Here is a 27,944-nt window from a genome sequence, read left to right as displayed (position 1 = left end):
TAGTTTTCCATCTCTCTAGTTGGGGATAGATTTGTAAATCTTGAAAATGGAGAAAAAAAGGTTCCTGTAAACACCCTGGCTATTAGTATTAACATATGTGATTAACTCTCGGGGTCCTAATAAACGGGGGGGGGCTGGAAATTGTACCTCTAAGTACTCCAAAAATAAAGTAATATAGACTAAAGCCAGGTTATTTAGGGTAGAATAACGGTCTTGTTTTTGACTGCTGAAATCTTTTTCAAAAATAATGAAATATCGTACAGATTGGGTTCTTATAAGGTTAGGAAGAATCCTTATTAGTTCTTTAAGAGCAACCACCATCGTCTTTTCTTCTTCTTCAGCTTTACATTCGTCAAAAGAAGGAGAGCGAGTGTTGGAATGAAAATTGTCCCTTCCCACGTGACGTAGATTTCATGATTGCAGACACTATCGAAAGCATGCGACCCAAACTCAAATTGTATTCCTCTGTCGAAGAAGCTCAAGAGGCTGCTAATGAACTGACTAAAGAATATGAAGAGAAAATCAGTAAGTTTTCCCCGGTAAGCCCGAATCGGATAACTATCCCAAATCGGGGATATGTGAGTCTAATGAGTTGGGTTTTTTGGAATCGATGTTTGAGTTTGCATTGTAAATCACATTTTTATTATTTGCATATTTCAGCATATTTAGATAATTTCTCAAATTATTTCTTTAATAGAACTTATTTCCAGTGCTCCAGACCCTAACAACATCTCCGGAAGCGTGGACTCCACAGATGACAGCAACCTCTCACCCAGCCCTTTCAATTCTTCACCTCTTGCTTTCTCACCCTTCGGTCGTTCCCAGTCTTCTCAAGATGACGACGAGGAGATTGCGGTGGAAGATTACGTCATGGGAGATGGTGGCGAAGAGGGGTATGGGGATGAGTTTGATGAAGACGGAGACCAAATGTTTATGATGGATGAAGAGGTGAGAAAGATTTCATTACCTATTTTTTTACTTGCTGATGTGTCTTATTTACCTCAGTTTCCAACCTTCATCAAATGAATCTCAAAGAATCGTGTTTCAATCATATCTTCAGGGAAGAAGTTTTGGTGGGCTTTTAAATTCCCTCTAAAAATTCTTTTTCGGCCATCCTAACGAATGTTTACTGAAGTGCACCTACTATTTATTCGAGCTACATCTCAAATTAGATTACAAAAATAGTACAATTTTGTTTAAATGTGGCCTAAAAGAATTATGTTTTTCAGCTAAGCTTGTTTTGCCCCCTAAAGGCCGTTTGATCAAGAGAAAGAAATAGTTGTCAGTTTTCCCTTCTACAACTCAGTTATGTTTCTTGTTCAGGTGACATTGCGAGAAGCACCAAAACATTTACAATGCGAAGAAGATGATTTGTTTTGCAAAGAATTCGATCGTTTGATGGGTGAATCATTGACCGAACGTCTCACCGAATCTTCCACAATACCTCACCTTGATATCGCTATACCTATGAACCTCAAAGGTTGGTTTGATTATAAAGCTTGTCTATTTTCTATACCCTACTATTGGAAAATAATTTGAAACCATAATATACTGCAAAGGGAAAATCAGAAATAATTAATCTCCCAACCCCTTTTGGATCTTACAACATGAATTTAATTTAAATTAATTTTCACTTAAGTACGCATTAGGGGTTTCATATAATACAAAAAGGTTCCTATTCTCAATAAATGCGGAAGTTTTATTACAGAAAAATACATACCTAAAGCAAATGGGATTTAGTTTAATGGTTAAGGCCTTGTTATTATCTTTAACTGTACCTTGAGAGTTATCAAACTTTGAGATCTACCAAGCTTTTTTTTTCAAATTTCAGGTAAACAGAAGAAGTATTCAACTTCAACATCCACCTCTGTCGAAGAAGAGAAGCAATCAAATTGCGTCAATTTCGTGCTCATGATGAAGCGAAACAACAAACAGATTGTTAAAGATTTGAACATACCAATGACTTCAGACCTTGCAGCTAACATTCACCACAAACAACTAGCAAAACAAGCTGAACATGAAGAGATGAAGAGACTGGTACTCGATTATAATCAACGACAAGAAGAAGAATCCTATAACGGTATGTTAATATACTTTTTGTTTGTTTTTTTAGTTAGCGTCTTACTTTGAATAAACATTCCCTCCTTTTAAACGCCCCCCCCCCCCCCCCAATCCCCTCGAACGAACGTCCCTCCTTAAAGGAAAAATTAAATCTCCGTCAAAATTTCAAAGAAACGATTATTCGCCAAATTAAATCCCTGCCAAATTGGACAAAAAGAATATTATGTAAAAAATCACAACTTTTGATTATATTTTATAGTAATTATTAGCCATTTTAGTGTCTCAAAATTGGCCCACGCTAAAATTAAAACCCACTTAAGGTAATTTTGACCCATTTTTACATCAGTTAAATTAATGATTTGAGCTGAAAGATATCGAAAAGGCTAAACAAGGTTCTCATTCACTTTGTTAATAAGTGACCTTAGTTGAAGATTTTTTTAAAAACGCCACCTCGAATAAACGCCCCTCTAAATCTTAAAGTAATACGGTTTAATGGTTTGTTAGGCTAATTTAAGCTATTGATTATTGTATTCGTATCATGCAAGTTGGAGAGTGCAACAGCCTTGCTTTGATGCTAGGGAAATATACTCACTTTCAAAAATGACTGGCTGGGATACGAGTTTAAACCTCCCATCCCCTAATTTGAGGGCTGATAGTGGAGATGTTTTCCTACAGTTAGATCATCTTCCTAACCCTTTCCTTTTCCAGAAATGATGCAACAGACACGCGTTCAACGTAAAGGTGGATACTCTTACAACAGACAACATCGTAGAGGGGGTCACCATCAACAACAACAACCGGTCCAACATACAAATCGTTTGAAAGCCAAAGATGTAGAGCAAGCCCTCTTCAACACCACTGGGAGGTGAGTTCAATCAAACTTTTATTCCTTTGCGATGGGAAACAAAAAACGACGGTGAATTAGAGAGTGTTTATCACATCAAATGTAAAGCTATTTTCCACCTGAGACTTTCGAAATGCATTTCCTCCCTTCTAATAGAATTTGGTGAAAATATTAAGTTTTGCCCTAATTTTTTCTTTTGTGTCAACACTTTAAAGAATTTGCCACCCAGAACATTGTTATTCTCCAACCCCCGCTCATTCAATTTTGAGATTTTTTCCCATTTTTTTTATATACCCGATATAACTAATGATGCATCTAATGATGTAAAGCTTATTCATTGGCCAATTCCTTTACATATGGAAATTATAATATTGTTTTACACAAGTCTATTTTCTTCTGCCGAGAGTGCTCGATGATACCAGAGCTTGTTCACATTTTAAAAGAAAGAGACTTTGATTTATTATTTAGAACTTTAAGTTTCATGCCGCCCGTTTGGACGACAATCATCAACTAAATGAAAAACGTTATAAAAATATCCATTTATACAATATTGTTTTACATTCTTCTTTTTAGTCGACGCTGAAAGATAATGTTCGTCCGTTAAAGAAAATGTTCGTCCGTTAAAGAAAGTTGAGAAGTTGAATTTATTTTGGGAGTTGGAGAAAAAGAAGGTTCGTTTAAGGAGCCGGTTGATCGAGAAAATACGATGTCTTACGTCACGATGGAGAAAAAAAGGCTCCAATGACTACTGCGTTGTTATGAATACTGATGTTGAACCAATCACATTAAATTACCGTTGATTAAAAATGTTCGAAAGTTGAAAGAAAGTTTTATTGAGATGGAATGCTACATCTTTCCAGTTAATTACAAAGAAAACATTTGGAGATGCATTATTATTAGACAATATTTCTTAAAAAAAAGAGACTTACAAATCGGTAAAATGTGATTGCACCTCAGGAAATTTTTAATAGGTTTAACTTTTAAATGTCTAGTTCTTTTTGAATGGAAAAAAAATGATGAAGTGACCCAAAAACATGACTTCATTTGTAACGCCATTGTGCTCTTCCAGAAAATGTCCGTACATGGGGGGTGGAGGATATATTGTCCGTGGGGTAGCGAAAAATCATCAAAATTTGCCTTGTCCGGGGGGTAAAATTGCTCTGTCCGGGGGTAATTTGGGTTTTCCGGGGGGTCAACTGATGCTTGTTTGGGGGGTAAAACCCGTTGTCCGGGGGCCAAAAGTCACTTTGTCCGGGGGTAAATCGCTGAAAATTATTATATCCTCCACCCCATGTTCAATTTTTTTCTGGAAAAGCCCATTGAAAGAACATATTATCTATCTACTCTACAATATAAAAAATATAAATTGAACTTTATATCAGAAAAAACCTATCAACTTATGGCAAATAAATATTTTGAACTAAATTTGAAACAATTTATACAAGGTCTATAACTCTTGGGCTTTCGAAAAGCCTTTTCTTCAAAAGTTTTTTGACATACCACACAGCGATCGGGAGAATAGCGATCAATGAAATGTAAATCCAGCTTGGACGGATCGGTGGTGTGTTACCAAAAGGCCAAAGCCACATTCCCCGACGGTTAGCGTCCCTTATATGATGTGACAAGATCGCCGTCTCGCATATCAACAGCAAATTGTGATACCATTCATCTTTGTTCTTTAGGCTCCATATAAAAATGTGGATGGGTAGAAATAAAACGAGAAGACTCGTGTTGTGAAACATCGGGCGACTTGATAAATTCAATGCGTTCTGAAAAAAATTGGAAAACAGCTATTACAGTATGGTCTTTCCGAAAAGGGAATATCACTGGCTTTAACTCAACTCTTATTATTATCTATTTTTGTGGCCGGGTAGCTCAGTCGGTAGAGCATTCGCCTTACAATCTAAGGGTTGTGGGTTCGATCCCCGGTCACCGCCAACTCAGCGAATGAGTAGCTTAGATTGGGTAATCTGATCTAGGCGGTAAGTTACTGGGAGCTGAGAGTAGGTGTGGCGCTCCACCTCAGCATTCGATCTCCCAGGTCTAGCGCAAATAGAAAAGGGGATAGACTCCCTCACTCCCGGCTCCGCCGACAGCCACCAGATGAACATACTTACTTACTACTTATTATTATCAAAGACGTTTCCTGGATTCCTCCAATACAGAAAAAAGCAGTGGCAACAACTACAGTTGATCTGTACACAGACCCGGCTTATTTCAAAATTCATTGCCGCAGAGGAATGAGAAACGTCACATACTTTAATCGTAGAAATTTTAGCGAGACTAATTTTAGCGTTTTAGGGAGTTTTCTCTATTTTCGCTAAAATAAATCCGCTAAAACACGCCGAATCGACAGATCGCTAGTCTAGCAAGCTAGACGACTAATCTATACATAGTAGAAATAAAGCAAAAAGTAATGAATGGAACAATTTTAGTCGTCTAGAAACCTTTGCGCACTAACTCCAAACAAAAGAAAAGTGTCAATATTTGCGATTATAATTTTTTCCTGCTCAAAATAATTCTCGAGAAAAAAAATTTGTGTGGATTTGTGTATTGAAAGTTTTTCATTTGAGTTGATTTCGTTTTGAGAGTTTGTTGTTGCTTGATAAATTGTTTTCTCGCTACGCAAGTTTCTGCGTAGCTAGCCCCTGTATCTATAAGGCTGGAACACCGGATTCTTCCAGTCGTTTATACAAACTAAATCCCGTATTATTATTAGTAGTATTGGTATTATTAGTATTACATGCATTATAAACGACTCCAGTCTAACAGATCGCTAAAATCTATCCGCTAAAATTTATCCACGCGTAATTTTTTGAAATCGTGATTCGCTAAAATAAATCCAAAAAAAATCAAGATTTTCCTGACTCGCTAATATACGCTAAAATTAGTCTCGCTAAAATTTCTACGATTAAAGTACACTACATAGTAAACCACAGTACTCCCAGGTGCCAAATAACTGGTGATGGAATTTACTACTTCTATGGATTTATTATAGAGACTCTGGATTAACATCGATAAACGGTGGAGAGCGAAGTATTGTCTTTCCATTGTTTTCAGAAAACAATCGATTTACATAGTGTGCAGAGGAGTCCAGCCTCCAACATTTTTTAGGGGGGGGGGGCTAAGGAAAATAGCCCCTGGCTAAATTCTAGAAACATAGCCCACCTTGGTGGTGGTACTAGGGCAAAATGGGTTACGGGGATGCGCCGCTGGTCAGTGTACCTTTTTTAACCCCACCACGAGTCCCAGGAGGTAGGGTCGCAAAAACACCAAAATAGAAAAATCAGTCCCTCATGTAGAGTGCCTTTTTTGGAGAATTTTGGGAAAAAGTAGAAAATTTGAGAAAATTTTGGACTTACAGTCCCATTCCGGGTCACTTTTTTCGCAAAATTCGGCAAAATTTTAGAAAAAACGAGTCCCACGTAGGGTCCATTTTTCGAACCTCAGCGGAGCACCCCCGTCGGTGGCAAAGGGAAGGGTAGTAGTTGGTGAAAGTGACGAAATTTTTTACGGACGAACTTTTTATATCATTATAATATATACTTACATGCAAATTCAAAGATCTAGCCATAATAAAATGATCGATGTCTATTACAGAACCAATGAAAAAGCTAAGGAAACATTCAAAACAATGCCATCGGTTTGATAAATTGTAATCAAGAACAGCAAGCCACAAGGAAAACGCTACCAAACCATGACCCAAAACATTATCTAAAATTGCCTTTGAAAACTGAAACTTTTGCATAAATTTTGGAGGCCCATGAATCAATGATAAATCACTAGCATAAGCACATAAGGCTGTCGGTAAAACCTTCAAGCAATATACCAAAACTGTCCATAAAAGGCTCATTCTCGATTTGAATTTTCGAAACTTTCACCTCATCATGCCGCCATATTTGTTGTTATTTTCGTATTCCGTTTTCCCGATTACGAATTGTTTGTAATTGTCGGATTAAAAATCGGATTTGAGAAACATGCTGGTAATAAAATTTCATGATTTGGCACTTGCAGTATCTACTGGAAACCAGCATCAGGTCAGAAAAGATTCGTCTAGTGTAGCTTTCAAGGGGTTTGTATTTATTTTTCCCTATTAATTACTTTGAAGTTGTCAATTTTATCTATGTCTCCAGAGGTTCTGAGACTGAGGCTTCAAAGCATAAGCTCTTTTTTTAGCACCAACACCAACGAACGAAATGATGAGAAAGTGAATTATTCATTTTTATTACCATTATTAGAAATGTTTATTAGATAGTTTTCTTTGATTTCACCTATTACTTATGTATAAGCTTTGATTTGCCTTTTAATTTGAGCTGCTACTGATGAATACATACAAATTTCTTTCCTTTTATTATACATGTTATGAATATTTTATGTTCTAATTTTTCATTCATAGAAATTTTGATTCAAATTCTTCTGAAATTTAACAGTAAACTGAATAACAAAGGAATCACACCTATGGTTCTCCTTGCTCCAATTCTCTCATCCAGTTTTAATAGAGGTTTTCAAAGAATTCAACTTCCAGCTTTGTTGTTATGTGCTAATCATGTTGCTTCAACTAATCAACCAAAACTATTTTATGTGTTCATGTGTTCAACTTTGCTGTTGTTTGTATGGTTCAAAAAAGAAACTTGAGATGTGAAGCTGCATATAGACCCACCAATAACAAATGTTTAAGTAGAAACCACTACATTCATAAACGATTCTATTCATCAAAAGAAATGTGTCCATTGCAAAAAGACAATAACCAACTCATTGAAAAATATAAGACATTTTACAGAAGGTCAGGTTCCATTCAATACTATAAAGATGCTTTATTTGTGTTAGGTCCCATGGGATCAGGCAAGACTACCTTTATTCAAAACAAAATTCTTCCCCACAAAACCTATGGAAAATATGCATATGTTGACACTGATGAAATCATGGAGCAGCTACCAGGATTTAGTAAAATGGAAGTAAATAAATTTTATCCAAGAGCACGTCAGATTGCAATCATCCTAACAGACTGGCTTCTTGAGAACCAACTTAGTTTTGTGGCAGAGGGAACGTGTGTACAATATGAGGAACTGATAGATTATATGATACGTTTAAAAAGGAAAGGCTATACAATAAAAGTTTGCAAGCTGAATGAAGTTGAACTTGACCTTGTTTTGAAGCGTGCAGCAAACAGGGAAGCAAGAAAAATGGCAATGAATGAAGTCAAAGAAATTTTCATTCAATCTAAACATGGTCTTGAGGAACTATACCGAATTAATTCAGAAACCACTATTTTTGAAAATATTAGCTTAGATGAACTGTAGTATTTACCTAGTGTAATTAAAGTATTTTGTCACGTTTCTATCTGTTAATTTCATAAATTTTATATTCAAAAATCTAGAATGAGTAAAACAAAAACCTATTAGCTGATCTCAATTTACTGGCCAAAATACTCAACTAAAACCATGGAGTTACTTTCATAAGTTTTGGGTAATAATCATGGTAATAATCATGGTCATAATCATGAAATCTCTCTGCTGATCCATTTCTTCCTTCAGGAATTATGGATTGAATGAAGATTGTGGTGTGGATCAAAAGATTCTTGCCAGAGCGGTACGCTCAAACACATCCAAAAGTATCCAAACACATCCAAAAGTATGGTCTCCAGATGACGAGAAAATGTAGTGATATCTCAAAAAGTCACAAAATTACGATAAAAAATATAAAATGCATAAATCAATGAATTCAACGTTATAATGATCATATTTTAGTGAAATACATACATTTTAAAAAGTTGATAAAAACAAGAGGTGGAACAACCACTGTCTTGTACTTACCTACCTCTTTGTACCTCTTTTTGGCTTTTGCTTGAACAGCTCATCCAACTCGTTGAGTCCGATGCTTCGACATTTCCTTGAGACTGTTGGAGTCAGCTTGCCTAAGGTTAAAATAGTGGGCAAGCAGAGGTTCGTCCGGAACAGTTGTGAGGAAGGTGTCTAAGTGTTTTTTGAATACTTCTTTGGGGCAGTTTGTCAAATCTCTTATTGGTCTGGGAAGGGTGTTGAATAATCGAGGGCCTTCTTGGGAAAGACTTCCCCTCCAGATATTTTTGTGTTTGATATTGACAGCTTTTAGATTGCAAATTCTCCCCAATCTCTGATTTATATGGCAGGAAATGCCTCCTTTACTTTCGTCATAATCAAAATTCGGGACGTTGCCTTCAATGACGTTCCAGGTATAAATTATTTGATACCGCTCTCTCCGTCTTTCAAGGCTATACAGTTTTAATGATTTGAGTTTTTCCCAATAATTGAGATGTCTGAGGGATGGAATTCCATGTAAAAATGATTTTTGAACTTCTTCCAGTTGCTGGACAAGACCACGCTTCCAGGGAGACCAGAGTTGAGAGCAGTAGTCCAAATGAGGGATGGCTAGTGCTTTCCATAAAGTTAACATGGTTTCAATTTCCCTTGATTTAAATGTGCGGTATATCCATGCACTTATATTTTTCACTTTTTTGATTTGTTCTTGGATATGTTTCTCATAAGTCAACTGAGTGTCTAGGGTGACTCCAAGGTCTTTAACTTCGTCTTTATTTTCGATCAACGTTGCTGTGTCAGTAAAATAGCGAGAACTTTGCTTCAGAGCGTCGTTTTTCCCGTAGGCAAGGTGCTCAAATTTAAGACCATTCAGCTGCATGTTGTTGTCTTCTGTCCACTTGTAGACAGTGTCTAGATCATTTTGTAGATGATAAACATCCTCCAGTTTGGATATTTCTTTCATCAAACGAGTGTCGTCAGCAAACGATGCCAAAATAGAATGAAGGATGTTGTTATCGATATCTTGAATCATGATCAGGAACAATAGCGGTCCCAGCACAGATCCTTGCGGCACACCTGAAATAACATCTGTTTCTGAGGACAAGGTTGAGTTTACTGAAACTCTCTGTGTTCGATGAGTCAAAAAGGATCTGATCCATTCAAGGAGTTTACCGTTTATGCCATTTTTCTGAAGCTTGTGTAACAAAATGGTATGGTCTACTCTATCAAAAGCTTTACTGAAGTCTAAATAGATAACGTCAATGTTGTTTCCATTCTCTAGGTAATGGATCAGTCTTTCGGTGTGTTGAAGCAATTGACTAAGACATGAGCGGCCTTTCCTAAAGCCATGTTGATTATTGTTATACAGATTGTTTTCTTCTAGATGATTCTGTATCTTGGCTCGTACAATCTTTTCAAAGACCTTTGAAACGTGGGATGTGAGGGCAACGGGTCTATAGTTTTCAGCAAGTCCCTGATTCCCTTTCTTGTAAACTGGGGATATATGTCCAGTTTTTAAAAGTTTTGGAGTGATTCCTTTGTTAAGTATGTTTCTCCAGATGATTGAAAGTGGTAGAGCAATGTTATCTTTAGTTTTCAGAAGAAGAATAGCTGGAAAACCATCAGGTCCAGGTGCTGAAGTTGGTGACAGTGTACCGATTTCTTTGACAAATTCCTCGATAGTCAGATTGATATCTTCAAGTGTTGGTATTTGTGACTCAAGCGGATGAAGGTCGTAGGTGAGTGAGGCTTTATAGTAAGTTTTTCATTATTAAATGCTGTGGCAAAATACTGTTTTTAGTCAACATATTCAATAAAGAGATTCTGAGGCAAAAAAGCCGAATTGTCAGGGCTGTGTTAATAGTAAATTTTTAGATGGTCTGAGATTTGGAACTGATGATTGTTATCCCAAGATTATGAAAGTACAGTATTACTTTGAATGAAAGTCCCTTCTCTTTAACACCTCTCCTTAAAAGTAAAATTTTCAATAAAGGCCTCAAATAAACACCCCTTTGAATAAATGCATCAAGGCATTTATTTGAGACAAGTAGCTGTAAGGGCAAATCATATGGAGGAAAACTTTAAAGTTTGTGTTGATAATGTATTCTTTCAGTATTCAAATTAATTTTGAACCAATTTTACATCTCTAAAATTATGTATTCGAACTTAAAGAAAACAAAAGGGCAAAATAAGGTTTCCATTCACTTTGTTGATGTGACCTTGTTGAATGATTATTTAATAAACACTCCCTTCTTTTAAACACCCCCCCCCTCTCGAATAAATGCTTCTGCTAGAATCCCTAAAATCTTAACCCCTGACATTCATTCGAAGTAATATACAATAACAGTACTGAGTAAAGAATTGCTCTCGGACACAGGCAGTTGTAAAACATGGAGCCCATCCATGGAGTACCTAATGGCAGCCCTGTGAATCCAGGTCGGCATTCGGCAATGCCGACTTGAAAGCTGACGTAACTTGAGCTGAAGTCGGCCTTTATTTGCTGACGTAATTTACACTCTAGGTTGGCGTGCCAACAAAAGAAATGTTTTGGGTTGGCAAAGCCGACCTAAAGAGGAAAAATATTATTTGTTAGGTTAATCTAATTGTGTTATCATTTGATAACACATGATAATGGAGCCTCATTCCATTCTCTTTATAAAACATAAAACTTAATAACACATTTATAGAGCAGCTGAATTTGTTAGTTCGTTAATTTTCTTCCTATTTTGTCTTTGCCGACATAAACAACCTACTTAGGACGGCCTTGCCGACCTAAAATGACCTCTAGGTCGGCAAAATTTTGTGCCGATATGATTTTGTCTGAATTGCTTTCTGAATGGTCTCTTTTTATATCCTTTCATGCCATCTGCATCCCATTGAGCATGAAAATCTTATATCAACTGAATGAGTTGGCAGGCTCCATTATATTGTGATCCTCCCATCATTTTGTCAATTGAAGTTTATTTTGTCAATATACAGTATTTTTTAAAGCTCCCTCTTTTGTCCTAATTCAGCTGTATTAGCCTCCTTATTCAAAAATTTTCCAACCAGGACATTTTTATTCCAAACCCCCCGCTTATTCCTATCCCCCCGGCTATTAGGTACCCGAGATTATACTGATATTATATATAATAATAGTTAAAAGTGTTTGATATATCAAAACTATTTTGCAAGCTAAATTTGGTCTGTATAAATTTAAAATTGACAATGATTTTTAAGCAGAGCATGCACTATATTAGTTTTTACTGCCTGCAATAGCAGAAATAAATATATTCATTTTTTCACCAAAAAACACTTTAAAAATTATTTTGATTCCTATAAATTGGCAACAGGGTGATTATCACATTTTTGATATTTATCGCTCTGACTGTATCTTTTTGGGGTATTCTATCAGGTACTCCATGGATGGGCTTAATGTTTTACAACTAACCTATCAGTATCAGACACCTTCTTTCTTCAGTCATTATTGAAACTGATTCAAAACTATCCTCCTTGGGTGAGCCAAATTAGGTGTTAGACCCTTCAATTTGCAAATAACCTTTTTTTTATGCATCAAAATTGTGAATAAGATCACTTCTAGAGTAGAACAAACTGTATGTATTGAGTATTTTTTGAAAACTCAAATATAGGACCTTGAGACTCTGATAGCTGTTTCTTTTAGAAATGATTTGGAATAAATCTAATGAGTGGACAAATTAATTAATTGTATTCATTCATGTAGTAAGCACTTCACCATATGCATATTGTTTTAGGATTTATAATATTTATAAAATTATTTTGATTTTACACTTTCATTTTAATTAGGGCTTGTTCAGAAATAACTAGTTCAAAGATCACTAAAAGGTGATGGATATTCATGTCAAATTTCTTGGTGTTAGGATAAGATAGGAAATCTTAGTAATGGTAGCAGATGGTAGAGGTAGTTTAAAAACATTTATGAATGATTTACTTAGTTTTTGCTTTTGGGATATTTTCACAAACTATTTGATCCAAACACTTTAACCCAACCCTGCTAATTGAAAGTAAGGATCAATCTTTTCTAAGGTCAACATAATTTTTGACTGGCTATTCTAACAGCAACAATTTTTCAAAACACATAACCAGGCTTTATTCCTTTTGTTTCCTTTGTTCCCTGTCAAATATCTGAAGTTATTGTGGACAGATATGTTGTGCACAAACTGACAAAAGCAAGAAACTTATCAGCACAGAAATTACACGTGCACGAAGATTATGTTTTAGTTGTGCTGATATGTAATTTCAAAAGATGCACAGATAGATATTTTGACTCTTTAAAGTAGAGATGTAGGGCAGTGTCTTTTTACATCAATAATACCCAATCAATTGTGCATTTTGGCCTGACCTAGAGGTGTCAGTCAATCTGGTATAAAAAGGTGGAAAAGCGCAAATTTTATTTTGATTATAGGGTGTTTGTTGCAGAAACTTTTAATGCAGATGAAACTAACCTTTTTACAATTTCTTTTCAAAAAATTATCAAAAAATTATTAAAACAGCAATCATGCTATAAATAAGACAAAATAACAAAAACGCAATTTCAATTTCTGATTCTTTCTTTTCTTATCTATATTTTGCCAACAGTTTCTCTATCTTATTTGCACGTCATGAACATTTCCAACACGAGCAAACTCAATGCAGACCCAAGTTCTTTGAGAAACTAGTCGAGCAATGGTGATCTAATTTTTCAAAAGATTTCTCACATAGCACACACATAACATCAAAACCTCTCTTGGAAATTTCCAAAAATATTATTCCACAATGGAAATAGCTTGTTTTATTCCGTAACAAGTTTTGATGAACACAGTTGCATTTTTTGGTATTTTTTGTGTCCAGAGAAAAGTTTGCTCGCTGTTTGTGATGATTTTTTGAAATTTCGACATTAAAAAAATCAGTTTTTTTTAAATAATTATCGAATTACCTTTTCAAACCTAATGTATGATAGCTCAAAATTCAAGTTAGAGCATCCTATATACGATTAAAAAAGAATGAACAAAAAATTTGAATCCTGAAGCTCACAATATCTCAACAAACCTGTAATCTTTTTTTGGTGCACCTGGTATGTGTTAAATGCATAACCAGGTAGGTCCATAAAAGTATCACTTGTTTATTTCTTTTTCAAAAGTCTTTTTCAATAGTGTTAATAGTTTCTCCCAATAGATATGCTTTCATTATATTTTTTTGTATTTTGTCCCGTTATGTCTTATGTGTTTCATTGTTTCAGATTGTTTCAATGTTCATTGATTAGTTTTGATAACCATGTAGGTCCATAAAAGTACCACTTGTTGCATGTTCTTTTTGAAAAATGTAAATTTCAAGAAATGTATCTTGATCAACCACTGATTAGAGTAGATTTTACATATCTGCAGAGGAGATCAATAACATATCTGTGCAAAATAATTAGAGTAAAATGAATTTGCTATTACATTGCTGTGCTCAATACACAACATTGGCTATTCATTTAGAGAGTGGTCAAAGCATGGAATCAAACAACAAATTGGGTTATCTACTAAATTTTAAAATATTTGTGCAATACTATACTACAACCATACAATTTATCATAATCATTCTAATCATAATGTCATGCAAAGCAAGCTAATTCCTATATGTAATTATGATAATTATGACATAATACAATTAACATAAAAATAAATGAAGTTTTTTGAATTTCTAAATTTTTAGTTTACAAACCAGAATATTTTTCTTTTCATTTTTTCAAAATTGTTTGTGCAAATCTCAGTGCTTTTTCATTTGTTTTTATTTATTTATGTTTATCATTTCCTTAAATACGAGTTTGTTCCCAATCTAATCAAATGTTTCTGTTCCAGTATGTTTTATTGCCCAAAGCATTCTATAAAGGGTTCAGTCAAAGCTGATTCTTATTGCATTTTTTCCTGCATCATTGTATGGAATGGTGATGGTCACCATTCGACTTTCATCTCCTTCACTTGACGGACTCCATTTGGTATCTGTTTTCAAAATCTCTTCATCGATTGAACTTTCAACTTTTTCTTTGACAACTTTTTTATTTAGGCTTGTACTTGTGCTGGAAACGGTAGAGTTAATCTTTTCCTTTTCTTTGTGTACGCTCTCAATCACCGCTCGCTTCACAAGAGGGATCAAATATTTTTCAAGCCACTTTACACGACCATTATGTTGGTTGTTGTTAACCATTCCTTTGTTGTATTTCAAATCCACAAATGCACTGTTTGTTGTTACTGTCCCTACCAGCCAATTTTTTGGTTCCCATCGAGCAAATTTGTTTCCATGCCATGATGGATACATTTCAAAAATGTCATTGATCCCTCCCATTTCATACAATCCCAAACGCTCTAGTGTTGTGCTTGCACATTGAGAGAAAATTGTTCTTATTTCAGGCTTAATTGTCTCCAGCAAATCATTTTCTGGGTCAGATGGGTCAATAAGATAGGGGGCCATATGGTTACCAACATTAGGAATTCCGTTGCTACTCCAGAAATTTCTGTGTGATATCTTGAGCTCCTCAATATCTCTCAACATTACAAGGAATTTTCTGAAGGCATTCAGATGGGACAACCTATGTCTTGCATGTTTTTCTTCTTCAGCCGCTTCAGCTGCTGCTGCAAAAGCAATCAACTCCATGATTGTGGATCTTCCAGAAACATAGGAATTAGGTGTCAGCAACTCTAAGACAATTGTCTTGTTCCAAAATTTTGCCAAGCGAGCAACTTCATGGGCAAATGCACTCTTTTGTTTGGTAAACTCAATACTTCTTTCAACAAATGCAACGCTCTGCCCTTTTTTATCTCTATGGTTACTGTGGTATGTTTGGTTCAAACCAACGCAGATATCAAAACCAATATCATCAATTGTGACCTGTAATGTGCTTGGATTCCGTCTTGGTGTTTTCCTGAAATCTTTTTCTTCCAGATCAAATTTTTCATTAGATATCAGAATCTCTTCAAAATTATCCAGAACTTCAGGAATTTTAACATTGAAGCCTTGTTTGTCTTGAGGATTCACAAACACAACACAATCAAAATCTATGTGACCAGAAATGGCTGTCTTTTTAGCTGTACTCCCTGCCAATCTTTCTCGGTCAATGGAATATTTTCTTGAAGCTTGAAGAAGTCTGAAAATATTGTTCATCACTTTTTTGCCTTGACTGATCTCATTTTGCGAAGGTTTGCATTCGTCAACATAGGATTGAATGTATCTCTCAAGTTTTTCTTCCATTGCAATCCTGAAAAAAAGAATAGAACTTTTTACCTAACTCACAAAGTCTAGAGCAATGCAAGAAATTCATCATTTTAATAAGATCATTCAAGTTTTCAAAATTTCATTTCTTTTTATATTATTCTGGTGACATCAGGGCACCTTTATATCAGTAAAAAAATGTTGTGACTATAGTGGCCATTTTTATCTGATGTATTTTGGGGAGTCCCAAGGAATCATTATGTAGCGTAACCTTTATTTTGAGCACACCTTTTGCTCAGGTTTTTTGAAATAGCACACTGCTTCACTTTTGTTGTCACAGCATTTTTTGGACCTACCCAGACCTACCTCCGGGCCGGGCTGGAGGTTCTATAAATTAACCCATGTCCGTTCGTTCGTTCATCCGTCCGTCCGTCTGTTACCAGCTTTTCTCAGGATTGGCTCATTAGTTTTTTCTGATTTTTTGCACAATGATGCAAAATGGCAATGCCCAGAACGTGACGGAGCCCGATTTTTGAGAAAAAATATATTTGGGCAAATTTGGGCCAAAAACTACCTAAAAATAGGGTTTTTTGGACTTTGTGCAAAATCCTGTCATTACTTTTTTCAGATTTTTTGTACAAAGATGGAGGACAAGATTCTCTAAAGAATGGCTGAAGTGGTTTTTCCCGGAAAATTCTTATTCGCCTTAAAAAACGGATTTTCGTATTTTGGGGAAATTCCCTTTAACCAAATAAGAAAATATAGCTTTTCTTAAAGTTGACTCATTATTTTTTTCTGATTTTTTGCACAATGATTCAAAATGGCAATGCCTAAAATGTGACGGAGCTCGATTTTCGAAAAAAAATATATTTGGGCAAATTTGGGCCAAAAACTGCCTAAAAATAGGGTTTTTTGGACTTGTGTAAAATCCTGTCATTACTTTTTTCTGATTTTTTGTACAAAGATGGAGGACAAGATTCTCTAAAGAATGGCTGAAGTGGTTTTTCCTGGAAAATTTTTATTCGCTGTAAAAGACGGATTTTCGTATTTTGGGGAAATTCCCTTTAACCAAATAAGAAAATATAGCTTTTCTCAACGTTGACTCATAATTTTTTTCTGATGTTTTGCACAATGATGCAAAATGGCAACGCCCAAAATGTGACGGAGCCGGATTTTTGAGGAAAATTTTTTTGGGCAAATTTGGGCCAAAAACAGCTTAAAAGGTTTTTTGGGCCTGAATGGTTTAAGTGATTTTCGTATTTGGGGAAATTCCTTTTTACCATTTTACATTATTCAATACACAAGCTTTATTTTTCCATTCTGAATTTTTGTACAATTATTGTCACTTTTTTCTTATTTTCATCTGATGTTAATCATTAGGTAGGTCCATTCAGCATGTTGCTTGTTTCTCCTAAGGCAAACCCTAAAGGTCAATGTTTTTATGAGGCTCTCCACAAACTATATATAATTATATAGAAGTCAAGACAGGTATAGTCAGTTTTCTTACCTTACTCTCAGGCACAAGTTTGCCTTTCGGCTGAATTTTGGTCCAAAGTTATTTAGAGTCAACTAAGGAAATCCGCCATACCTTTTTTTAAGTCTTCCATTTAAACTGGAGAGTATAGTATAGTATAGTATCGAATAGTATCAATGATATTGCTTGAAAATAGATTAACGTTTTTAAAAGTTTTGGCCTTTATTGTTTTGCCTTGGGAAGAGAGAAACTGCCCCAAAAAGGGATGTTCAACAAAGTGGTTTTTTCTACAAGGAAAAATAAAAAGTTTTCCTGCAATTATCCTTGATAACCACACTACATGTAATAATATATAATCTACTCTAATTTTACAATTTTTTAACAATCTAACCAGATTAAGCTGAGTTGTACTAGTGTTTCGAAAATGCTAGAATTTAAACTTTGAGAAACTGTTAGAATATAGAGTGGAAAGTGTTAAATTTAAATTTTGCGTGTTAAACTTTAGATTAGCTTTGAAAACACTTTTTTTTTGAATGTTTCCTTTAAAAAAAGTGGTTTCAAAAGTAAAATCATTTATTGCTGCGCGTCAAATTATTTACCAATGAATCCATTCATCATTTAACTATATTAAAAAAACTACATTACATATGGCCTTACTTTGTTGCAGATGTTAGCCTTTCACATTCTCAGTATTTTTTTGACTTTCTGGTAACCTGTTAATTTTGATAAGTGACAAGCTGAACAAAATTTCTGCACATCAGCCAACTCATTCCATTTTATTTATCCTTCTATAAAAAAACAAAATTCACAGCTCATCAAAAAATGATAGCACTTACAGTATTTTTCTTTGTTACATACATAGTTCTAAGAAATTGATTGTTTCAAAGTGACACCAATATTATTTTGTTTGTTATTTTACTACTTCAAAGGTTGCATATTATAAAAGAAATGTCTGGTCTATTTTCTCAACTACACTTTTTATATCTAGGTGTTTTAATTTTAGAATGCCCCTTGATGTGCAATACTTTTGTTTATGTGATTATACTTTAACAAACTGATTAACAAACTGTTATCTGAATATATAAATTATAGGATTCTTTGAGCTCTGCATATAAATTTAAAATTAAATTTTCCAAACAAAACATTGTTTCTCTTTTTCCTTCTCGATTTTAAAATCACTTAATTGATTTTAATCTTACCTCTTTCCTTATGAAAAATTGAGTTTGTCCACTTTTTCTAGTTCTTTATATTCTTCTGTTACCTATGCTGTCATAGCTTTAACTCCAATAGCTTGAAATTATAATTTGTCCATACATTTATACAACTTTTTAGGAATTTCCCTTTTAACAAAATGATAATAGATAAGAAATATTAATGTTACATACTATTGATAAATGTTATTCATCTATAATATTTCAAACATAACTATAGAAACAGTTTCACATAGGTTTTCCCCTTTATTTCTGTACTTTTCATTGACATTAGTTTAAGATTTCCCTTTCCAATTTCATTTTACCCTCATTTAGAATGAGTGTTTCTGGAATGTTCTATGAAAAACAGGACTTTCCCTGAATTTTTATAAAACTGAATATTTCTTAGCCTGTTTTTAAAGATACAAAAAGTAGGCCTAGTGTATATGTATAAGAATGGCCGTAGGCCTGAAATCAACTTGTTTGTACACCCTTGTTTATTTCAAAAAATACTTTCCTGGTCCTGGTTTTGATTTCTCCTTATGAATGTATATGTATAAGAATTGCGAAGCGATTCAGGCAAGTCTCTTTGAATCGATTAGCCTGACAAATGCTTATATTGAAATAAAAAGCCAAACACAAAATATATAATGCATATAACACTTGGTGCATATAGTTCCTTTCTCCATTGTACAAAAGTCATATCAAATCAAAGAGCATGTGTTTTTTTGAGGACACCCCTCTTCATCACTATGCACGTTCTATGTGAATTGCACCTGAATATATATTACTAGCTTTTGTTGTTCTAAATTCTTTAAGAATATAAATACTTGTTTGCTGTTATTTGTAATTTCATTTTTCAATGTAATTAAAAGAAATGACATTTTTGCTTGGTGGGTTTCAAAGTTTTATTATTTCTTGAGTATCCTCATCTTACTGAGTCAAAAAGCAAGTACAACACTTACGGTTTTGAAACACGTAAAATGATTTTGTAAAGAAACCCATTTTGATACACAAAGAACTTTTTCGAATGTTTCCATCCTCTAACTAAATATGTTTTCTTTTTTAAAATCAATTTACTATTTTTTGCGAGTCACAGCTCAAAACAACATTTTTTTATTTTTCTTGAGCTGCTTTATCTGTCGTAGCTTCTATTTGTACCCCTGAATATATTTCAGGTCAGTTCTGACACGGCAATTCCACATTTTTTAGGGTGTTGGTTGAGATCAACCAGGTTTTGTTTATTTGTTCGACCATTTTTCGAAAATTCTTTTAATATACATTTTATCTTAGATAAAAATTACAATAAAATAAAATATGGCACTGTTAGAAAAGTCATCCAAATTGAAAGAACTTCTTGACAAATTAAAAGAAATCAACAGACTGCAACATTCTCCGGTTGAAGTCTTTGACCAGTGAGTAAAGAACTTTATCGTGTCTTTGTCATGCTCATAAGTAGGCTCATTGTGGCTTCTTTTATCCAGAGTTATTTAAATGTTAAAATAATTATGAAACTTTTTTACTGTAATGTAAACTTCCCCAGAGTTATTTTAATTTAAATCAAGAGATCATGTGAGGCAACAAGCCAAAACTTTTTTTTTCATTTATTTAGAATTTCCACGATGCTTGAAGAGGAAGCGAATGTTTATGATGCTTCAGATCCAGATCCTTTCCATGAACAACAGTCACGTAATTGTTCAATTTAGTTTTGTTTAGGGTCTTCAGAAATTGAGCCATTATCCAATCCTCTGGCCCAGAAAGAAATGTTTCTAGATGGAGTACTGCTTATAAAAGTTTTCAAAACAGAAAAATTAAAATCTCTCAATGTAAAATACTATGATGATGATTTTACGCAACTTTAGTAATGGAATATAGCTTGCAATTACACTCCTTACACCTTTCTACCTTCAAAGTGTGAAGGGACTGGTTTTGAGTTTACCATGAATAGATGACGTCAAAATGCCTGAAGTCATTTCTGTGACTTCCCATAGACAAAGAATTTCCTGACAGACAGTTTGACGTCATTTCTTTGTAAATCTTTAACCAGCCCCCTCACAAGCCAACTTATGGTCATTAAGGCTTGATTGGTGTATTCAACAACTTTAGGGTATACTTTAATGGGATAAACTTTTGTGGGGATTAAATTTCACGGTTGGGATTATCCGCGGAATTCAAAAATTTCGCGGGACTTAATTTCGCGGGTGGTGTATTGGGTGACAAAATTTTCACGATTTTGTGACTTTCACTGTCAAATCATGCATGTTGGTTGTTGAAATACACATAATTTGCGCCTCTATGATGCAAGTAACCATTCAAATAGTATTTATTTGACATGTTTTGAGTTTTGTTTAGAAATATTTCGCGGATGAGACTGCCAAATTTCCATTGGGACTTAATTTCGTGGATTTTCGCGGATGACACTCAAATCCGTGAAATCCGCGAAATTTAATCCCCGCGAAAGTTTATCCCATTATAGGCCATGGCCAGTGCCACCAAAACGTTTCACTTTTTTTCAAAATGTCCGTGACCAAGCTTTTAGAATTGATTTTGGTCAATTTGAGGGTGCTGATTCGGAATTTGAATGTTACCAAGCTTGAAAACCCGCAGTTTTTGCGTAATTTGTGATTTTTTGCGTTTTTAGGCAAAATTGTAAGCCCTGAAAATTCATGATTTTGGGGGGGTCTTCAAAATAAAAAAATACCTATACCACGTGATAGAGCTCCTCCAACTGAGCAAAAAAATGTATTATATCAAAGTCTCAACTTTTCTAGATCAAAAGTTATGGGCGTTTTTGTGGTAAAAAATTGCTATAATTTTGCATAAATTATGCAGATTGTGGGGAAATTCCCGGTTTTTTCCACAAATTTCCCAATTTTTGACCATAAAATCGTCTATAACTTTTGATCTAGAAAAGTTGAGACTTTGATATAATACATTTTTTTGCTCAGTTTGAAGAGCTCTATCACCTGATATAAGTCCTTTTTTGATTTTGAAGACCCCCCCCCAAAAAATCACACATTTTCAGGGCTTACAATTTTGCCTAAAAACGCAAAAAATCGCAAATTACGCAAAAACTGCGGGTTTTCAAGCTTGGTAACATTCAAATTTGGAATCAGCACCCTCAAATTGAGTAAGAAACATATCAAAAAGTTGGTCCCAGACATTTTGAATTTTTTCTTTATTTTTGAAACAATAATAATCCACTGGCCACGGCCTATTAAAGTATCCTTTAATATTCTTTAATATTTTCTCTCCATAGATCGCAATATAAGGGAAGAAGCTGACTCTTCATGGAAACACCTTTTAGAAATTGTTGCTGATGCAGATGAATTAAGATATAAGGTAACTTTAATATTTAATGCACTCTTGATTACATACCACGAACATATAAACGATGGACATCCATCTCCTTTGTTTTTTTGGACCTACCCCGGTGGGGTGGAGGTCCTATAAATTCACCTCTGTCCGTTCGTCCGTCTGTCCGTTCGTTACCAGCTTTTCTCGAGATTGAATCATAGGAATCATTTGATTTTTGGTGCAAAGGTGCAAAACGGTGGTGGCCAAAATGTGACGGAGCCCGATTTTCGAAAAAAAAAATTTTTTGGGCAAATTTGGGCCAAAAAACGGCTAAAAAACGGGTTTTTTGGACTTTGTGAAAAATTGGATCATTAAATTTTTTTGATTTTTTGCATGAAAGTAGGGTACCACCATAGGTAAAAGATGGCTCAAGCAGATTTTTGGAAAAAAATTTATTTGGCTTAAAAAACGCATGTTTATCTATAAGAATCACTATTAATAAGCATACATCAATGTTCTTAGTCAAATTACTCAATTTCTTTATGAGATAGAAGTTTTTTTTGCTCATGAGGGCTTACTTTTAAAGAATATGTGTGTTTAGACATGAAATTTTGGTTGCTTGGCGTGTTTTTATAGAAAAACTGGCCAAGTTTAATATTTTTTTATAAGCACATTATCAATTACTTAGGTATTAGCTTTTCTCGAGATTGGCTCTTTCATTTTTTAAGACTTTTTGCACAAAGATGCATAACTATAAACCCTCGAATGTGACGGAGCCCAATTTTTGAAAAAAAAATGTTTTTGGGCAAATTTGGGCCAAAAAACGGCTAAAAAAGGTTTTTTTGGACTTTGTGAAATATTGGATCGTTGTTTTTTTCTGATTTTTTGCACGAAAGTAGGTAAAAAATGGGTCAAGCAGATTTTTGTAAAAAAAGATTTTCAGCTCAAAAAACGCATATTTATCTATAAGAATCACTGTAAGCATACATCAATGTTCTTAAAATTACTGAATTTTTTAATGAGATAGATGTTTTTTGCTAACGAAGTCTTGAATATGAAAGAATCAAGAGCATGAAATTTTGGCTTCTAAACGTTTTTTTTTATAAGAAACAAACGACTAATTTTAATAAATCGTCACTATTTGTGTTCTGAATGATTGTTTAACGTTCATGCTCACGTAGATATCAATTATATATGTGTTGAATGCATAACCAGGTAGGTCCATAAAAGTATCACTTGTTTTTTGTAGAAAGCGCTGCTAGCTTTCGTTGCCGCCTCGTTAAAAGCATAAAATGAAACAATAAATTTTGATGATATACCTCTTGGGAATACTTTGCTAACAACGTCAAAACTTCGACAAAAGTCTCTGTTATTCTACTCTTTTCAAGTCTTTTATCTATATCATAACAAAGATAACAGAAGCAAAATCATCGTCAGCTTGTCAAAACTCCAACTAATATGTCTAAATTTTTACTTAAAAGTGTCGAATAATTTTAGAGAGTGTCACATTCAAATTTTAATATTCTTATGACACAGGCTCTCAAATTTTGCAAGCTATTTTTTTCAAGTCATCAAAAAAATTATTGGAGTGACAAAAGTGATTCAAAAGTATACACGGAGTTGAAATTGTGCATTTCAGAGGTGAAAGTGTTGATAAAATATATTGCAAACTTGTGAAAAAATTTGAGAATATTTTTTTTGTGAATTGGGACAAATGTTCAAGCTCTATTAATCCTTTTAATTAAATAATTCAAAAAAATAAAATTATGACGGAATATTGTCGGATTTTTCATATCAATTTTGAAATACAGGCGGCAACGAAGCTTGCTTCAAAGAGAAAATAAAAGATGGATGTCCAGTCGTTTATATGTTCATGATTACACGTTTCCCCAAATTTTGTAAGCCTTCTGATGTTCTTAACTTTTTGAATTTTAAGCCTTCAAATGTTCTTAGCATGTTCTTAATTTCACCATCATTGTGTGAGTATTTCGGTCCATTTTCCTAAGAAATTGGGTGTTTTAGAGTCCCCAAAGCCTTAAAATGTTCTTAACTTGTTCATAAGATTGTAGCCAGCGAAGCTTTATGTTCTATTCTCCAAAATTTGTTCTTATAAAAGAACGTTTATATAAGAAACTTTATTATTAGATTTTATTTAATTAAGAACATGTCAAGCCTTGTAGAGTCAATATTCTGAAATGTATTTTCAACTGTCTTATTGTTTTCACAACGCCCACAGCAAGCTGTTTTTGTTGTCTTCATACTGGTCTCCAGCTTCTTTTAAACCATTAAACGAATTGGTTAAAATCATTAAAGGTTTTATTTTTACATAAGTGTTCCCGTTTCATATCAGACACATATTTCATATCAGGACAGTGTCTGCCTATTGTTATATTATGCTGATATAAGCAAAAAAAATATTTTCTTTTCTTCTTTCTGACCAATCTTGCTCCACATCCATATCAATCCAATGTGAAAAAGCTTGTGAAATAAAATTGATGAGTAAGCAAACGATATCACTCTTATTTTAAAAACAAACAAAACCTTTAAACATTCTGAACAAAATATGAACCAAGGCAAATGTTTCACGTTTTCTTTTTTTACATGTATATTAATCGTTTTTTTGTTTTTTTTAGTACTTGACTATCAATTACATTACCAAACGAGAAAATGACTTTGAGCTGAATTGTGCAATGGCACGCTTGCTAATAAATTTGGAACCTGCTTTACCATGGAGTAACTTTTTTTCTGATTTGGTAAGGATCCATGTTTCTTCAAACTAGAAGCCATCTGAAAATTGATTTTGATTGTTTCTTGTACATTTCATAATGTTTATCTCATTGAAAGTTTGTTGTACCAAACCAATTTACAGTGAGCAAGTTGCTAAGGACTGTTCTTTAATCCTTTGGTGATTAACTTTTGAAATATTTATCCAATCAACATGAAGTGGATCAATCAGTCAATTTTTGAAAATAATCGCCAACTATCCAATGAATAGTAGAGCTATTGTTCAAAATTCATGGTGATTCATGGTCTTGGCACTTGTCAATCTTTAGATTTAAAAAAATATTCTTGAAGGGTTAATAGTACCATGCCATGATATTTTCCATAATCACTTATTTTTCTTGAAGAAACTTGTAAGAGAGGAATTTCAATCACACTCTAGTTCATTCAGTTATTGCATCTTTCTTTTCTTAACAGGACCAATTCGTTCCAAAATGTCTTGAATGGGCAAAAGATGGAAAAGAACCATTAAGATCTTACGCATGTGGTAAACAAGGATTTGGTCATTTTCACTTACATCTAAAAACAATATGCAGTAAAAGTGGTTACCCACAAAAAGTGCTAAAAGATCATCTAATCACCACATCAATTAAAGAAGCCTGTTTCAAAATAAGAGATGAGAACATTTTCACTTAAATAATCAAATCTGTCCAACAAAATCAGTCTTTCTTTTTGAAACATAAGATTATTGTCAAAGACTTAAGGGAGTTTGAGAATAATGAAATTGTATGTCAAAAGTTTGCAATTTCTTTAAATTGAAACAGTTGCAATAGATGAGGATTGCTTGATTTCTCAAAAGTGATATAATTACATTCTTTCCACCTCCCACAACAAGCAGTTTTGTATTGCTATTGTGCTATAGTAATATCTACCAGGTTAATTACGGTTAGTGGCCAATAAACATGAATATAAAAAAAGCCAAAATCTATTGTCCTAAGCATCATCTTTGTTATCGTATGAAGGACTAAGACTAATTCAAATCTCATTCCCTCGCAAAATAACATCTCTTTAAAGTTTGATGCTACAAATGAATGCTGCTGCAGTAATTTTTCAACCTTTTAATTTTTCAGCCTTAATGGTCAAAGGTATGCGCACACCAAGTGGACCATCACACTTTATGGACAAAATTTGTGAACTTGTAAGTCTCTTTTGTGTCCCCAAAACAGTGTCTTCTTGATGTAAAGACAATTGAAGCAAAACTCAGGCCACGGATTAATCACAGGGGTCAATCTTTTCATTTCTGGAAAAGAGCTTCAAGAACCCAGGTAGAGTTATGTTAAATATTTCTATTATATGCTATGCGAAGCAGCACTGTCATACTGATTGTATAACAGCTCTCTGTTGCGTATAGCAACGCATATTTTGCCATGATATATGTTCGCAGATGCTTGTGATTAGAACAGTTTTTGAATTGTTTTTAGGAAAAGTTTTAGAGTTGTTTTTAGGACCGCTTCATACATATAACGTCATTCAGCCCTCACTCTCAGTTTTATTTTACACAGCCCTTGGCACAAGGTTATATAGGTTGTTATACCAGTTGCCAAATGGATTGTCTTCTTATCCAAGCTTTTAACACCAGTAGTGAGTTTATGTATAAACACTTTTGAGGAGTGAAGTGATATGGAACAACACGCAAAATCGAGGGCCGTAAAACTGTTTATTAAACTTCGTCCTCAGTCAGCCAGGATCTAAACAAATTGAAAACTAACCGTCTCAGTCGCAGAAAAAAAGCACATACATAAACTCGTTCAGAAAATCTTGAAGGAATAGCCAAAACGCAATTCTATTTTGATAGAAAGCTTTGAATTACAATTACAATTCCTTCTTCAAGCTACTGTGGATTTTGAAGAAAGAAGCTGTACAATAAATAAGAAAGTTGTTCGAACACAGAAGCTTTCATTATTTTTTTTAGTTGAGATGTCAATTACTTCTTGTGTCGTGTCATGTAATTTGTGTGATGACATTGAAAATTGGAAACATCTAACGTTTGTGATTTTACCAGCGGTAACCTTAGCCTGGTTAACCGAGCCAGTTTTTATAAGGCTATGATATGGCAGATATTCAGTCACAACTTACCATCAGATTTTACCAAGTGACTGAATCAATCTGGCTTAGATTTCTAGGTTACGGTAACCTCAGATCTTGTAAACATAATACGCCTACTGCTCATCATTGAGGTGTTTCTTCAGCTTAAAAATATTCCGTTCTTTGAAAAAAATGAAACTTTTTTTTAGACAAAGATTTTGATCCAGCGGTTGCAATACTTATCAAAAGAACCCGACTCAAAACAACCATGTGTCGAAGACTTTGGAAAACTTCCTGACATTATCTCAACACCTCAAGTCAATAAAAAGAGTCGGAAGTCTGACGCTGGGAGATCGAAATGCGACCAAACGAAAAGTAAGAAAATTGGATAGAGCCTTTTCTCTATCTTCCCTGCACAGTGACTTTTCTGTTGACACACAAAAATATCTCTCATTTTAAATTTGTAGGTTGTATTTCGGCGATAGTCAGTAGAATTGTCCTTTTTTAGAACTTACTTTAAAGGGATAATCAGATGGTTGCCAAGATTGAGATATTTCACTACTGAACCTACAGGGAAAAACAGACTGTATTTTTCCTTACCCAAAACTTTAATAGTGTTTCTTAATCTCCAACTCAAATTCTTGGTTTTTAAAAGATCTCAAAAAGCAGTCGCCATGTTTTTTTATGGTTCTTAGCATCGCGTTTTCCAGTTTGTTATTGTAAACCGAGTTGGCTTACAAACTCACACAATTCCGAGAGACATTTGCTTTCACTTTCGTTTATTTGTTTATGCGGACCGTTGAGGAGCAAATTTTTAGTATTATCGCCGTTAAAACGGTTCCGAAGAAAACCTTTCTGTCAGGGGGTTTAGAGTGTAAAGTCCTGCAAAGCATTTTGTAAATTATTTCTTTTATTGGGTAACACTTTTATACTTTATTTTACTTCCCTTTTATCATGTTAACATAAAACCATGAAGATTCCTTGTCGATTCTTTTTGAGCAAATTCTACAAGACCCCCTGAAATATATTTCACCTTCGACAAGTCAGAAGGACTTCTCAGGAACTTCAAAAAAAAACAGTGGGACCTCTCGCGGACCTTTCACGTTGGAAAGAGCTCAGATTTCGAAATTTTAAAGTGGAATATCCTGACATTGACTTGTCAGTTGACAAAACTACTTGGAGAATCACGTTTTTTCATGTATAAGAACAGGTACCCTTAAAATCTCAGACCATCTGATTGTCCCTTTAAGATCGAAATTATACACCTGGAACAAGCTATATCCACCATC

The 27,944-nt window shown here is 34.2% G+C and overlaps 4 protein-coding genes across 7 annotated transcripts in view; 2 read left to right on the top strand and 2 right to left on the bottom strand.

The window, feature by feature from the left end:
* Positions 1-3,933, top strand: part of LOC136813119 (regulator of nonsense transcripts 2-like) — a 78,991-nt gene extending 75,058 nt beyond the window's left edge. For 2 of the 3 annotated variants that reach the window (XM_067069645.1, XM_067069647.1), the window contains exons 31-36: positions 342-525; positions 698-948; positions 1,324-1,480; positions 1,832-2,080; positions 2,770-2,926; positions 3,479-3,566. In XM_067069645.1, the coding sequence (XP_066925746.1) occupies positions 342-525; positions 698-948; positions 1,324-1,480; positions 1,832-2,080; positions 2,770-2,926; positions 3,479-3,488 (1,008 nt within the window). In that variant the 3' untranslated portion in view covers positions 3,489-3,566. Of the gene's footprint in view, positions 1-341; positions 526-697; positions 949-1,323; positions 1,481-1,831; positions 2,081-2,769; positions 2,927-3,478 lie in introns of all 3 variants that reach the window. The other variant, XM_067069646.1, reaches the window with a different exon arrangement.
* A 259-nt stretch (positions 3,934-4,192) lies between these two features.
* Positions 4,193-6,877, bottom strand: LOC136813117 (transmembrane protein 267-like). Its single transcript, XM_067069642.1, has 2 exons — positions 6,456-6,877; positions 4,193-4,674 (listed from the first exon to the last, which is right to left on the bottom strand). Exons 1-2 carry the CDS (start codon positions 6,756-6,758, stop codon positions 4,342-4,344), a joined length of 636 nt encoding a protein of 211 aa, XP_066925743.1. The 5' UTR covers positions 6,759-6,877; the 3' UTR covers positions 4,193-4,341.
* A 7,337-nt stretch (positions 6,878-14,214) lies between these two features.
* LOC136813116 (uncharacterized) lies at positions 14,215-18,650 on the bottom strand. The gene is made up of 2 exons (XM_067069641.1): positions 18,562-18,650; positions 14,215-15,934 (listed from the first exon to the last, which is right to left on the bottom strand). Exon 2 carries the CDS (start codon positions 15,925-15,927, stop codon positions 14,575-14,577), a length of 1,353 nt encoding a protein of 450 aa, XP_066925742.1. The 5' UTR covers positions 15,928-15,934; positions 18,562-18,650; the 3' UTR covers positions 14,215-14,574.
* Positions 18,651-19,845: 1,195 nt separating this feature from the next.
* Positions 19,846-27,944, top strand: part of LOC136813132 (DDB1- and CUL4-associated factor 1-like) — a 31,017-nt gene continuing 22,918 nt past the window's right edge. Inside the window, exons 1-7 of one of the 2 annotated variants that reach the window (XM_067069661.1) lie at positions 19,846-19,967; positions 20,165-20,241; positions 21,812-21,894; positions 24,483-24,602; positions 25,048-25,117; positions 25,701-25,768; positions 26,865-27,030. In XM_067069661.1, coding sequence (XP_066925762.1) covers positions 19,870-19,967; positions 20,165-20,241; positions 21,812-21,894; positions 24,483-24,602; positions 25,048-25,117; positions 25,701-25,768; positions 26,865-27,030 — 682 coding nt within the window. In that variant the 5' untranslated portion in view covers positions 19,846-19,869. The remainder of the gene's footprint in view (positions 19,968-20,164; positions 20,242-21,811; positions 21,895-24,482; positions 24,603-25,047; positions 25,118-25,700; positions 25,769-26,864; positions 27,031-27,944) is intronic. The other variant, XM_067069662.1, reaches the window with a different exon arrangement.

Source organism: Clytia hemisphaerica, unplaced genomic scaffold (genome assembly GCF_902728285.1).
Source record: "Clytia hemisphaerica strain Z4C2 unplaced genomic scaffold, Clytia hemisphaerica genome assembly, whole genome shotgun sequence".
NCBI lineage: Eukaryota > Metazoa > Cnidaria > Hydrozoa > Leptothecata > Clytiidae > Clytia > Clytia hemisphaerica.
This window is presented reverse-complemented; position numbering and strand designations above follow the sequence as displayed.

Coding starts and splice junctions, on each gene's coding strand:
- LOC136813116 (XM_067069641.1), bottom strand. CDS start 15,927: ATGGAAGAAAAACTTGAGAGATACATTCAATCCTATGTTGACGAATGC.
- LOC136813117 (XM_067069642.1), bottom strand. CDS start 6,758: ATGAGCCTTTTATGGACAGTTTTGGTATATTGCTTGAAGGTTTTACCG. Junction 4,675..6,455: donor CTAGATCTTTGAATTTGCAT/GTAAGTATATAT, acceptor AATTTTTTTCAG/AACGCATTGAATTTATCAAG.